Source organism: Macrosteles quadrilineatus, unplaced genomic scaffold, assembly GCF_028750875.1.
Source record: "Macrosteles quadrilineatus isolate MER2022 unplaced genomic scaffold, UCM_ALF_1.0 Scaffold_2__2_contigs__length_208266976, whole genome shotgun sequence".
NCBI lineage: Eukaryota > Metazoa > Arthropoda > Insecta > Hemiptera > Cicadellidae > Macrosteles > Macrosteles quadrilineatus.
In genome coordinates, this window is record NW_026542595.1 from 101923803 (window position 1) to 101938241 (window position 14439).

At 34.3% G+C, this 14439-nt stretch overlaps 1 protein-coding gene across 1 annotated transcript; it reads right to left on the reverse strand.

Annotated features, from left to right (window-relative positions):
* Positions 1–4480: 4480 nt before the first annotated feature.
* On the reverse strand, positions 4481–10779 carry LOC128984695 (uncharacterized protein K02A2.6-like). The gene is made up of 5 exons (XM_054404035.1): positions 10629–10779; positions 9900–10124; positions 9477–9638; positions 6431–7652; positions 4481–4904 (listed from the first exon to the last, which is right to left on the reverse strand). Exons 1-5 carry the CDS (start codon positions 10777–10779, stop codon positions 4481–4483), a joined length of 2184 nt encoding a protein of 727 aa, XP_054260010.1.
* Between the last annotated feature and the right edge of the window lie 3660 nt (positions 10780–14439).

The window sequence follows — 14439 nt, forward strand, 5'->3', positions numbered from 1 at the left end:
GAGTAAAAGAAATTCTATCAAGTAAAGACACAGTAGTGCCATACGAAGAAATGAGACCATTGGTAATGGTCTGTGATGCATCAGAAAATGGATTGGGAAGTGTACTAATGCACAGATATGAAGATGGATTAGAAAGACCAATTGCTTTTGCCAGTCGTACACTATTGCCCGCTGAAAAATAATATTCAAATATCGACAGAGAAGCGCTAGCTATTATGTTTGGACTCAGGAAATTTCATCAATATGTATATGGTCGGAAGTTTACTTTAGTAACAGACCACAAACCTCTACAACGGATATTTGGAAATATGCGAGATCTTCCAAAAGTTGTAAATAGCCGTTTAGTGAGGTGGGCTCTCCAGTTGACAACTATGACATAGAGTACAGAAAAGGAGAAGATAATGTGTGTGCTGATGTTCTATCAAGACTTCCGATTGAAGAAGATCAACCTGAGGAGGCTCACATTGGCTTTTTGAATGTTGATAAGGTTAACTCTATCATGTCTTATGACCTCTTGAAACAAAATTCATTTACAGATAAAGCAATTAAAATGGCAAAAAACTTTGTATTGAGAAATACATGGCCCCTTGTTGTTCCTGAAATGTTGAAGTCGTACAAACAGAGGAAAGATGAATTGAGTGTTGAAGATGACATATTATTGTGGTTTGGAAGAATTGTAGTTCCAGAATGCATGAGAACTGATGTTCTGAAGATATTGCACACAGGACATCCTGGTATTGTATCAATGAGGTCTGTAGCACGACACTATGTATGGTGGCCCAACATGGATAAAGATATCGAAGTTTATATCAAGAGGTGCACATCTTGTCAAGAGAATCGAGATAATGTGGAAGAAGTACCATTATATCCTTGGAATGTACCTGATAGAGTTTGGGAAAGGGTACACATTGATCTGGCAGGGCCAGTCAACGGATCTATGTGGTTGGTAGGTATTGATGCTTTGTCAAAGTGGGCAGAAGTGGACTGTCTCAAGACAACAAACTCTTCAACAATCATTCAACGATTGAGATCTTGGTTTAGTCGATATGGAATACCAAGTGAAATTGTGACAGACAATGGACCTCAATTTGTATCAAAGGAAATGGAAACATTTTTTGAGAAAAATTCTATCAACCACATAAAAACAACTCCCTACCATCCTAAAAGTAATGGACTTGTGGAAAGACTAATTCGTACTTTGAAAAGACGGTTCTACACAACAAAGCAGGATGTTGGAGATGGAATGCTTGCTCTTAAAAATGTTCTTTTTAGCTACAGAAACTCGCCTCAGAAAACAACTGGTAGGGCTCCTGCAGAATTGTTTCTCGGTCGTAGACTACCAACAATTTTTGACAATATGAAACCTAATCTTAGGAAAAAGATGGAGATGAAGCTTTGGAAAGAACAAGGGCGGGACAACAAAAAAGTTCGAACTTTTGAAGAGGGAGAAGATGTGTGGATTAAGAATGAACATGGAAATGGTTGGTCAGCTGGAATGGTGAAAAATAAAAATGGACTGTACTCATATGATGTACTTTGTGGAGGTGTTATAAAAAGGAAACATGCGGACCAGATGAGACAAAGAATGGGAGCTGTTGAATCCGTGTAAAAAGAAAGAGGGGAAAAGTGTTAGATAGTTAAATGTATAAGTAATTAATACATCAGCTGATTTATTATTATTAAGTTTGTTAGTAAATATTCTGCTTAGGTTGATGTGTTTAAGAATTCAATAAAATGGTTGTAATTCTATAGTGTGTAATTTGCATATTTATTGGCTCCAATTTTCACAGTCTAATGAAGATTGGGTATTAAAAATGTAAATATTAGTAGAACACTGAATCAAACAAATTGATAAAATTACTAAGTTTGATGAAAACTAAAAATATCTAATAACCAATATCAATAAAATATTTTATGAACAAGACTAAGGTAAAACTTTTATTCTCCTCTTACTTTATTTTTAGTGGTTTTACATAAGTTTTAAAACTTTTATACATAGATTCTCACACAACTATATACCTCCAGCTAACTATGTAATTTCGTTTAGAGTTCTGAAAGCTGTTCATTGTGATCGACAATCAAGTTATATCGCCTGTCTACAAACTCTGTCTTCAATTTATACGTAGTAGATGTGAAAATATAATTGAGTTTATATGACGAGAAAATGTACCTGTATGGCAATTAAAGCCTCATTAAGAGTTTTCTTTTTAGTTCCTGTTCTATCTTCAACAATTTGACATCTAAGGCCAAATATCTTATGTCTTATGTATTATCTTATGTATTCTATCTTGAGTCCTTATAACTTTCACCTAATTATTCACCTGCCAAACAGCATTCTACCGCGTTGGGTTCTCAGATAAATACTCTTGACTATAATGTGTTCTGCTCATCTCCACACATATCCTTCCAACCTCAATCAACAGTGTCTGGCATCTCGATCCTTCCTCATATTGAGCCAATTATCTCCAATTGTGTGGACACTATTAAGGCATCAATATAATACAAAATATAAATTGAAATGCACAGGAAATAATATGCTGAAGTAATCACTTCCATTACCCAACCTACCATCATAAAAATTACAATTAGTGTAAATTACAATAATTAGTTAAGAAACAACGGAATATTTTGACAGTAAAAAAGCGATTATTTAATTAGATCTATTAAAAACGACAATAAATTTTGTACATGCCTAAAAAAGTCAAAAAATTAATAAAGTAATATACTGTTATTGAGGTTTATAATGATAGTAAATAATATAAAATCTCCTGAACGTATTATTCTATACTACTTCATAAATTATTTTGGATGAGTTAAAAATACACAAATTTTATAACGATTGACGTACGATGATTAATCATCTATAAAGAGAACCCCTCAATATATTTTCATGTAAGTTTTCCAAAAGACTGTTTAATAATTAATATAAACAGTCAAATGTTTTTCAATTGTTTTGTTAAAAACAGTAAATAGTTTAGTCTGTTCTTTTTGATGAATGAAATAAAGAAGATGTTTTTTTTGTTAACATTTATTTTGTAATTTTTAATGTTTAATCGTCCGTGATATCAAAATAACTGAATCACGCACAGTGACGACTTCAAGTTTACATATACAATTGATTAAAACCTTTACATAAAATTATTATAACTTATTAAATATTTAAAATTACAAGAAACCCCTAAAAGAAGGCATAAAGTTTCATAAGGAATGTAAATATATTAAGTAAGGAACAGCAAACAGAATTCCAAATTTCTTGTGGAAAACTAACTAAACAGAGTTAAAATTTCCTGAAAGATTTGTATTTCTCATGTTTGATAACAATAATGTCGTCGCGCTAAGTGTTTAAGAGTTGAGGATGAAATATAACAGACTTTCATGAAAACTTTCATAAGCAAGCTTTCAACATTTCCCAAGTTTAAACTGTCAACATTGTTTCGCTGTTAAAAGTTTAACCTAGACTCAAGACAATTGTTAACTAAATGGCTCTTCAAGGTAAAATTGCTGAACGTTAATGACTTGTAAGTAAGGTATTTCAAACGATTTAACGACTTAAATAGTTTGAAACTTAACTACATATTGTTTTTAAAGTACAGTCGTTTAAAGTATTAACTGATACAACATTTGTAATTTCCACAATCTAATAAAACAGTCAACGCCGACATTTAAAACAAAAAATTTAAACTAATATTTTAAACTGTTATCTAAATAAGTTAAACTTATTTCAAACTTAATTGTAAGCTTGGTTTAGCCTCAATCAACGAGAACATTTATTTTCTGTTATGCTACAACCAAAGTAAATAATTTGGTCACAGCTTAGTTGTTATGGTGCTTTTCTTGTATTCGGGAGGTCGCTGATTTTATCTTGATAAAAGCCATAAGCTTTTTAGTAGATAGAAAATGGGATCTTATATTTTATAAAAGCTTGTGGGGATTAATAACTCATTCCTCTGCGTAAAGTGCGGTAGGATAAAATATCTCCATGTAAAAATTGCTTTTGGAAATATTAAATTTATAATATAAGGTAAGTAGTCTCTAAAACTATTGACTTGTCTACTATAAACCTTATTATGGGACGAATTGCTAAGCGAGACCTACTCCCCCCCTCGTACATAAAAAAATTTAATGTTTTTGCATTTTGACTTACAAGGTCCCTTAAAAGCAGTTTTCGTACCTATGTATTCCAGGATATTACGGTCATAGCTACTGTTCTATGAAAAGATAAAAGAAGACGTCAAAATTATTACTTTTATTTGATTGGTAACTGATATATCTAGCACAGTTGATGATATCAATTGCATTAACTAGAATTTCCCTTGTGTGTAAATGGATGACTCTTAAAGATTACTTACTTACTTACTTACTTGGATATTTGAAGTCTATGTCGTTGACCGATGATATCGGTATGACTGCGTAAGACAACTATTTACTATTTACACAATACGATTTACACTGAGGCAATGGCTAAAAAGTGGCTCGTTACCTAGTTTTTGAAGCTGTAAAGATGCCTATTAACCAGCCTGTCACGTAGGGCCGTCCTAAAGTCATCTAGGTCCAGGTCGCGTACATGAACTGGCAAGGAATTAAAAAACCTTACCGCAGACCGAGGATAGCTCTTCAGTGAGCGGGCTGAGCGGCATCTCGGCAAATCAATGTCACTCGCTTGGCGGGTATGGTGACTATGTATATTGTCTCTGACAACAAAATGGTGGATGGTTACCTTCAGCAGGGTCAAGATGTTGAGGTCATACTGGCTATAAACAGTCAACACACCCAGCTCCAGGAAGATGGGACGACAGTGTGCTTTGTATCCAGATGTTATTATCCTCAGCGCCTTCTTCTGTAGTATGAGTAATTCCTGTGTCAATGGAGAATGGCCCCACAGAACCAGGCCATACGTGAGGTGACTGTGAAACAGTGATACACCGCTAGCAAATACGGTCTGGTAATGGTGGTCCTAAGCTTCCACCATTAGATTAAATAAACAGAGCAATCAGTGTGGCAGAATAGTCCCATTACGTTAAAATATGAAAGTCTTTTGTTAAATCCCGAGCGAGTGCGTTTCTAAACTCAGTTGTCTTGTCATTAGACGATCAATTGATGATCATAGTAGCAATAACGTAAAATCAGGAGTATAACGTAAAACGTGAAAAATGTCATAGGTGCTTAAATATCCACAATAAATATAAATAGAAACAATACAATTTACATTGACAAATTAGCTTGCTACGTATGAAAAGATGAGTAATCTAATGATAAATCCCTTTGAAAAGTATTAAGCTAAAATGGATTATAACTGCAATTACATAAAACAACCACTCGAGTGCAATAAGTCGTTTAAATACAACAGAAAGTTTCAAATATTGTTTGGAACGGCGAGTTTCGTTGGACAACTTTCAGAGTAACTCACTTGGTTCTGATTAGCCTCAGTGCTTGCAGTTGAACAACCATGTAAATAACATTGACCTGCCATGCGTGTTGTTTATTGTTTTTACAGGTTGAGTTTCTACTAAGTGCGTTAATTTTTACCAATACTCAACCCACTTATTTTCTCTCCTCTACTTTATTTACACTACTCACTAAAAGGAATAAAAAATGCCCAAAAAGAATTTTCTAGTCACACCCGTTAAGCTTTAATAGCCGATTACAGTATAAACAAAGAAAAAGTAGAAGAGTAAGGAAGTTCTTTTGGTGGTTCGGAAACCGGCTTATGAGTCGGTAGTGCCACGACTTCGGACTCAAATCAGCGATGATGTGGGTTTGGATCATACTACTTGCCATTACTTTTGACCAATATAACCCCCCCCCCTTAGTCTAGTATCTAGTAGTCTTTGCTAGATACGTCCAACGTACTGATCGGTTGTCCATTTGGACGGGCAAATACCACGGGAAAAGAGGTCGCTAACTTATTGTATTAAAAAAAAACTCGGCTGTGCGTGATAGTGTATGTCTTATGACGGGTCTTGAATAAAAACACGTCTTGCTGCTACAAAGTCCAGTTTATTAAGGAAGCGTCTAGGCTAGTTAACAAGTGGGGTGGGGGACATGCAAGTCACGCCCTTATCATGTTTGACCCATGGTCTACGGAACTTAATTAGCCAGAACGAATAACAATACATGTGTAATGCAAATTATAATAATATGACATCTCCCTTTTCATATAAAAAAAAATAAAAATCATCAACTTTGAACACTAGGCCTAAACAAAACTTTTCTTTTGGCAGAAGCAACATATTAAAATACAAAATTAAAAATTCATCTATACAAAGAGATCAGTTGGATATTACATATTACATATTACATAAGTTCAAACTATAGCAGCATTTAATATATTTATTTTTTTTTTCATTAATGAATCAAAAAATCACAACACTAAATAAAAAACATTTTTCAATTGAAATAAAACATTGCGACTTAGCCTAATCAAAACTACAAATCAATTCTTTGTGGTGCCTTTACTACCCTACCAGATCTAGTTTTATAGGCCATGTCAGTACATTGGTTAGGTGATGTCACTTGACGGTCACGGTTGGGTGAGGTTAGGTTTCTGACAGGTGACGGAGATGTACGAGTAGGAGAACCTATAATGGATCTAGGACTCACAGGAGATCTAGTATCAGGCAGTTTTACCGGAGAGGTTTTGACTGGTACAGGCTTAGGTTGGGAATCATCTTTGTACAAGGTTCTGTTTGGGTTTTGGCTGAAGCCAGGGAATGGACGGATATGATACCTATTTTTCACATAGGCTCTGTCTGACATGTTACTTTTAACAATATAGGACCTTGGTTCATTTCTACTTTTGATTACCTTACCATGTACCCACTGATTCTTATGCTTCATAAGAATATTTTCATTATTATTAAGAGGTCTCATAGGCCTAGCTTTTCTGTCATAGTACATTTTTTGTTTTTCTTGCCTTGAAATCAAACTATTTCGAACATTCTTATAATTTAACTTAGGCCTAAGTGACATTTCATTAGACGGTAGTACACCATTGATCTTTCTACTGAACAATATCTCCGCAGGAGATGGAATCGAGTTGCTAATAGGAGTGTTTCTGTACTCCAATAAGGCTAGATACAAATCAGATTTATCTAACATAGATTTCTTTACAATATTTTTCACATTTTGGATTGCTCGCTCTACCATCCCGTTTGCCTGAGAAAAGTGAGGACTTGTTAATACATGATTGAATTCCCATTGAACACTAAATTCTTTAAAAGCAAAACCAGTAAAACAAGTGTCATGAGCGGTAATTACATGTTTGGGAATGCCATGCCTACTGAATATTGCTTTTACCTGGCTTACTACATATTGGCTTGACATACTTTGCATGGTTAAAATCTCTACATACTTTGAAAAATAATCAACACACAATAAAAAAGTTTTACCATCATGAAAAAATAAATCTAATCCTACCTTCTGCCACGGAAGTTTGGGAACTGGGTGAGGCAACATAGGTTCTTTGAAATTACTTCTTGCATTGACAGCACAAGTTTCACATTTGCTTACAACATCTTCTATTTGATTATTGATGTTTGGCCAATAAATCACATTCCTTGCCCTTAACTGTGTTTTTGTAACACCGAGATGAGGGTAATGGAGACGTTTCAACATTTCAGCTCTTAAGCTGACAGGAATAACAATAGCTGTACCTTTAAAAATCAAACCATTACAAAATGTTAGTTCATCCTTGACACACCAATATTGTCTTATAGCTAGCGGTACACTCTTTCTGTGAGTAGGCCAGTCATTGCCTACAATAAACTTAACTAAACATCTCATTTCATCATCATTTTCTACCAAATTTCTTAACTTATCTAAATTCACAGGACTTATGTTACAATCAATTAACCTCACATGAGCTTCAATCTGTTCATCTTCCAAGTTCAATTCACCATTGTCATTCACATCGTACGCTCGAGAGAGAGTATCTGCAATAAAAAGTTCTTTGCCTTTTTTGTACACCAAGTTTAGATTGTATTGTTGTAATTTGATCCTCATCCTTTGCAAACGAGGAGATAACAGCTCAAGATTTTTTTGGAAAACTCCAAGTAATGGTTTATGATCTGTCTCTATTGTCACAGAAGGACAACCAAAAATGTATTGATGATAACGCTCACAAGCGAAAACTATAGCTAAAAGTTCACGCTCAATCTGTGCATAACGTCTCTGAACTTCGCTTAATGCCTTACTGGCATATGCAACTGGAAGACCGCCCTGGAGGAGAGCCGCGCCTAAACCACTTTGTGAACTGTCAACAGTCAAAACTATTGGTTTGTTAACATCAAAATATTGCAAAATAGGTCTGTTCGTTAACATTTCTTTCAACTTTTCAAAAGAGTTCTGCTGCTCATGTTGCCATGAAAAAATCGCATCTTTTTTCAAAATTGCACGGAGTGGTGCAGTGTGTTCAGAGACATTAGGCAAATGTCTACTTACATAGGTTACAAGACCTAAAAATCTTTGAAGTGACTTCTTATCACTGGGACGATCCATAGAGGTTATGGCCCGCACCTTACTGTCGTCCAGATCAATACCCTTTTCAGTAAATTTAAAGCCTAGGTAAGAAATTTCCTTTATTCCTATCTTACACTTCTCTTTATTGAGTTTAATATTTTCAACCCTTAACTTGTCAAGAACGCGTCTCAAACGCAAGTCATGCTCTGACTTATCGCAACCCCAGACTATTATGTCGTCTATATAAACTTCAACACCCTCAAAACCATCAAGAAGCTGTTTCATTTTCTGTTGAAAAACTTCAGATGCGGAACACAACCCATATGGAAGTCGAAGGAATTTGAATCTCCCAAAGGGAGTGTTGAAAGTTGTAAGGTCCGAAGACTCATCGTCTAGTCGAACGTGCCAAAATCCATTTTTACTATCTAAAGTACTGAAATATCTGGCACCTGCCATTTTACTAGCAATTTCCTCAAAGGAGGGCATTTGAAAGTGTGGCCTCATTATAGCATTATTTAACTCTCTGGGATCTAAACACAATCGTAGGTCACCATTTTGTTTGTATACAATTACCAGTGATTGAACCCATTCAGTGGGATGTTCTACCTTTTCAATAATTTTTAGCCTAACTAAGGACTCAAGTTTACTTTTAAGCTTAGGTACAATTGCTACCGGTACCTTTCTAGCAGCATGAATTATAGGTGCTACACCATTTTTGAGCACAATTTTGTATGAACCTTTCATACAACCAATACCAGACATTAAATCAGGATAATCATTCAATATATCAGTACAAGTTACACCTTTAACCTGATTACAAGTAGGCCTAGGCCTATTAGCACTTGTGTCAGAACTAGACCCTAGCCCTACTTATTTGTTTTGAAGAGAGTTTACTCTTTTTATCAAGTTTAGCTCAACAGAATCTGAGAGACCTAAAATACATGGAGCTTTAGCTTTTACAACAAAAAATTCTAAGAAGTGAGTTTCATTCTTATGTACTACATTCAAAGTGCATTTACCTGTTACGTTTAACCTCTGACCTGTATAGGAGGTTAGGTGCACATCAGTGTCGACTAGGTTGACATCTGTACCAAGAGAATTGAACACATTTTGATTAATTACATTAATTTCGGCACCTGTATCAATTTTAAATATAACAGGATAATTTTCAACCAACAACTCTGTGTTCCATTGTTTACGATTTTTTGTAGACACACAGTGAATAGTATTCAGAGAACCAACAAACAAATAATCAATATCACTATTTACATTAATCTGATCATTTATACTATTTACATTTTTTGTTTTGCACTGATTTGCAAAGTGATTCATAATTCCACATTTACCACAACGTTTACCAAACGCAGGACATTTCCCATTTAAATTATGGTTGTAACCACACTTAAAACACTTTTTTACCGAACCACTAAACTTTTTGTAACCTGCAAAATGTGATCGCTGTTTGTCGTTGTTGAAACCTGCAGCCGACGTAGATGTAGTGGGAGGGGGACGGTTCCGATCAGCTGATGGAAATCCTCCAGCAAGCCCTGTCCGTTTGCGATGGTTGCTATGACGTATAGCATCTGACGTCATCGAGTCGCTGCCTTGTCGATTTGGTTTGCGTCTGCCGATGTCTACTTTATGTAGGCCCATGTTTGAACCTGATTCTGTGGAACAAATTTCTTGCAACTGATGATTAGCCGTCTCTGAGGCTCTACAAATTTCTAATGCTAAACTCAAGGTCAAATCTTTAGTCCTTAATAAACGATCTTTAAGAGTCCTGTCTTTTATTCCTAAAATCAAGCGATCTTTAATTAGACTATCAGTCAAAGTACCAAACTCACATGTACTACTTAAATCTCTTGAATCAGTCACATAACTATCAATGTTCTCATCTTGCTTTTGTTCTCTTAGAAAGAAAACATGTCTCTCATACGTGACATTTTTGCTAGGAATAAAATAGTTAGCAAATTTATCAATTACAACTTTAATGTTACTTTTATCTTCATCAGCTGAGTACGTAAAGTTATTATAGATCTTGAGTGCGCGATCGCCTATCACTGATAATAAAAGAGCAATTTGATATTCACTATTTTCTTTGTTGCTTTTACTTGCAACCATATAAATGTCAAATCTCTGTTTAAAAAATGACCAGTTCTCGGCCATGTTACCTGTCCAACTCAACTCTGAGGGAACTTTAATTGACGGTGCTGCATTTTGTACCACAATGGCGGCAGCTGGTGACGATGAAGTTGATGAGCGTCCTTCTTGACCTTGTCCATCGCCCGCCGTAGTCTTTTCTTCTCCCTGTCCAGGCTTCATTTCTATCTCACTTTATTAATTATACGCACTCTAAAATACTTTTAATATCACGCACATGAGTATAAACATATTTGTCACTGGTTGTACAAACAAACATTTAGCCATTTTCGTACTGCGCCATGTCTTATGACGGGTCTTGAATAAAAACACGTCTTGCTGCTACAAAGTCCAGTTTATTAAGGAAGCGTCTAGGCTAGTTAACAAGTGGGGTGGGGGACATGCAAGTCACGCCCTTATCATGTTTGACCCATGGTCTACGGAACTTAATTAGCCAGAACGAATAACAATACATGTGTAATGCAAATTATAATAATATGACAAATATCCCGATTTCTCGAATATCCCTATCGAAAGAAACAACTGGTTTATACTCGTATGTCCATTATCAAAGGTAAAATGCCGATCTGGTGATCACACTCCATTTCTTACTAATCCTACACTCATATTCAGGTTTAAAAACAAGGTATCCGTCAAATTCTAATGATAATAACGGGAAAGATACCGTAACGTTTAAGGACAGTAGGGGAGCTAACATACCAGGCTTACATCAGGTTATAAAATTACCAGACCACCACTTCACATGAATTGCCTTTGCATATGTAATGTTATCAAGCTCTGCTGGTTATGAGATGTAGGTTACGTTCGAGGATCATTACAGGACACCCCGTATTTTAAACTTATGTGATAGGCCACCAAGCTTCAATGTGTTGACTAACCAACCTTGTTTACAATCAAATTTAAATAAAAATAGTCGTGATATATCCATCTTCTGTCACACCACAAATCCGTAACCAGTAATTCCATCTAGCACATTTTAACTTTTTAGTTTTTGTTTGTGTGTAAATATACTACTCTTTACAGCACCAGTGAATTTTAATATTTGGCATTCCACCTTAAAGCGAACCTTTAGGTGTGAAACAGAGGCCGTCCAACGAAACATAGTAGTGCTTTATATAATTAATAGTATTATCTTTTATAGTATACACTTTACACTATCAAAAGGCTAAAAATGGTTAAACATATTTAAATACATAGTAAGATAAGACGTACATTAAATATCGAAATCGCAATACATTGCAAATCAACCCACAACAAAATATATTTATTTTATAATAGTTAACAACAATTGAAATTTGATGATTTTAACTTTTACTATACTAAATACAATAAAACATTGATTTTTACTGGTACAGATTCCATTATCGCCGTGTGAACAGGTTGTATGTCACTGATACACGGTTTGTTTGCAGCTCCGATGATTGTGACGGATATTTATGACCGTGTTGAATGGAGGACAAAGGAAGACAAATGGATCTCTGCGTCTGATGTGCTGCTGATATTCATTGCAGGTTGTTCGATAATGTTCGTAGAGGCGTTGTAATTGCAAATTAAATAAATATATTAAACAACATAACGTTGTATTGGTTTAAACGTTTCTGATAAAAAAAATTAAAAAAATGTATACACAAACGTAAACATATTAGAAGATAGGGTTTGGACTCATTATTGGCTGTACAGTATACTAGTAGATTTAAGTCTGTCTTTTAACGTTGTTTTTGCTGAGAAAAACATGTTTTAACTAAAAGAGTCACAATTTGTTTTGTTCTTCTAGGAATTTTCTGTTTTCTTCTGATTTATTAATGCATATTTGAGTTGCATAACTCTAAGTTTGCTCTATCACGTGAACCTCAAAGGTTTAATGCATGAAACTTGTCTAGCAAAGTGAGGAGGACTCGATACTGTAGAAAAATGAACTGTACAGATAAAATTTATGTGTCACCCATAAACCGTAACATAGCAGCTGTTTCATAGTTCATTGCCCAGCTGACTAAACTGACGTTTATTTTCCCCGTTGTAGTTGTGTATGTTAAAATGTTTAATTTTTTAACTGTTTGAGGAAAAAATATATCCTCGATTGACAAATTGTATTGATATGCGTATTTTTGCATTACTACGTTATCACTACAGATTATTTTCATGGGAAGTGTGTTTAATACATACCACTCAATTGTTATGGGCCATTTATTATTACTTATGATTATCTTCTTTAAAAAAGAAGCATTTCTAGTACAGTGACAGAACTCATTGTATTATTCTACATTCTCTGACATTGTTAAGACAGTTGTGATACATACACGAACTTTGTAGACAGCTAAAACGAGTTTCTGTTTTTGATAGGTGTTTTACAACTTTAAATTGCTTTTTGTGACAGACTGTAGTACACATGTAAAACATCCGCAGCTCAATGAAAGACAGGATTAAACCGAAGTATTTTTTTAAACCTGTTGGAGTTAAAATTAAATCCCCTAAATGGACATTAAGCATGCGAATTTACTAAACTTACATGTGTTATTTTAATTTTAATATGAAAAGGATAAATACAAGTTTTAAAATCTTTATGGCATAAAAAATTGGGTACACTGGTGTTCTTAAAAGTAAGGGAAACTCATTTGAAGTGGTGAAATTAAGTCAACATGATGAAGGAGATGCACATATTTACTATATCCTTTATAAAAATACAAACCAAATTTTTAACAATTTTACCTTCCCATTACACTTACATTTATGTCTTTTTGTTTTGTGACCGATAAAGAAATATTTTAATTGTAATACATGTTTTTTATTTAACATAATCGAATTTCAAATCTTCATTTGTAAGATTAAACGCGCATTTCCCTTAATAGTTTTACCTATTTAAGACTACTTGGTGAATCATGATTAAAGGCACAAAAGTAATCGTCATTCAATTCACAACACTTTAACAATCAAACAGTCTCCTTCAGTTGGCAACATTAGTTGAGTTAGCAGAGAATGTGGTTTAAGACGTTCTACACTCCACATTTGACTTTGAATTTTTTAAGTAGTCTTCTCATCCTGAAGACTTTAAAGTACGCAAACTTGTTTTACTTTATATTCTACGATATATGCTTTTTATTTCTTTATAATACCAGATGATGAACAATATTTCATCATTGGTTCAGTTATCTTTAGTTAAAATAGTATTAGAGTTGCTCACTAGTAATGAGACAAAGATTAAATGACGACTTAATAGCTATATTTAATTTCACTAATCAACTAAAACAAATTTTTAGAAAAATCTTTTTTCAATGGCATATAAAATACATTCTTCAAACAAACCAAAATTCCAAATTTACTTATTAACCTCCGTAAAATTAATATTAATGTTGAAAGTATATAGCTTCATTGTTATAAAAACGTTGGTTCAATAGTTTGTTCTTTGTTGAATGATTTTTAAAAGAGTATTTTTATGAGTTGAGCCATCGGCCACGCATGGTACAACTAAATATTGTCAGTATCTGTTTTTAACTCAGCCTACCATCAAAGCAGACAATATGAAATGTTTGGTGCTAATGACCACTGTAGCTCTGATTTATACCACTGTCCTTTGACAAGTTGGTTAATGAAATCTAAGTAATTATCAGTCTTTTTCATAGCCATAGAAGAAAAACGCAAATGTTTTATTATTCATTTAGCGATTAATAGATGAACTGGTTTTAATTTACAAACTGGAAACCATCTCTTTGGGGTCAAGTTCATTTAAGTGAGTATCTAGGTGTTGGTGTAATCCTAAATATTAAATATTTGGTGACTTGGAGGCTCATTGAATAACGCGACCAGGAAATCAAGGAAACGATGTCA

What these genes read in the sequence shown, in the direction of transcription:
- LOC128984695 (XM_054404035.1), bottom strand. Translation starts at nt 10,779, where the DNA reads ATGAAGCCTGGACAGGGAGAAGAAAAGACTACGGCGGGCGATGGACAA. An exon ending in ACAGCGATCACATTTTGCAG is followed by an intron (nt 9,639 to 9,899) that starts GTTACAAAAAGT and finishes AATGGAACACAG; the next exon opens with AGTTGTTGGTTGAAAATTAT. An exon ending in GCACCACAAAGAATTGATTT is followed by an intron (nt 4,905 to 6,430) that starts GTAGTTTTGATT and finishes ACTGTTTCACAG; the next exon opens with TCACCTCACGTATGGCCTGG.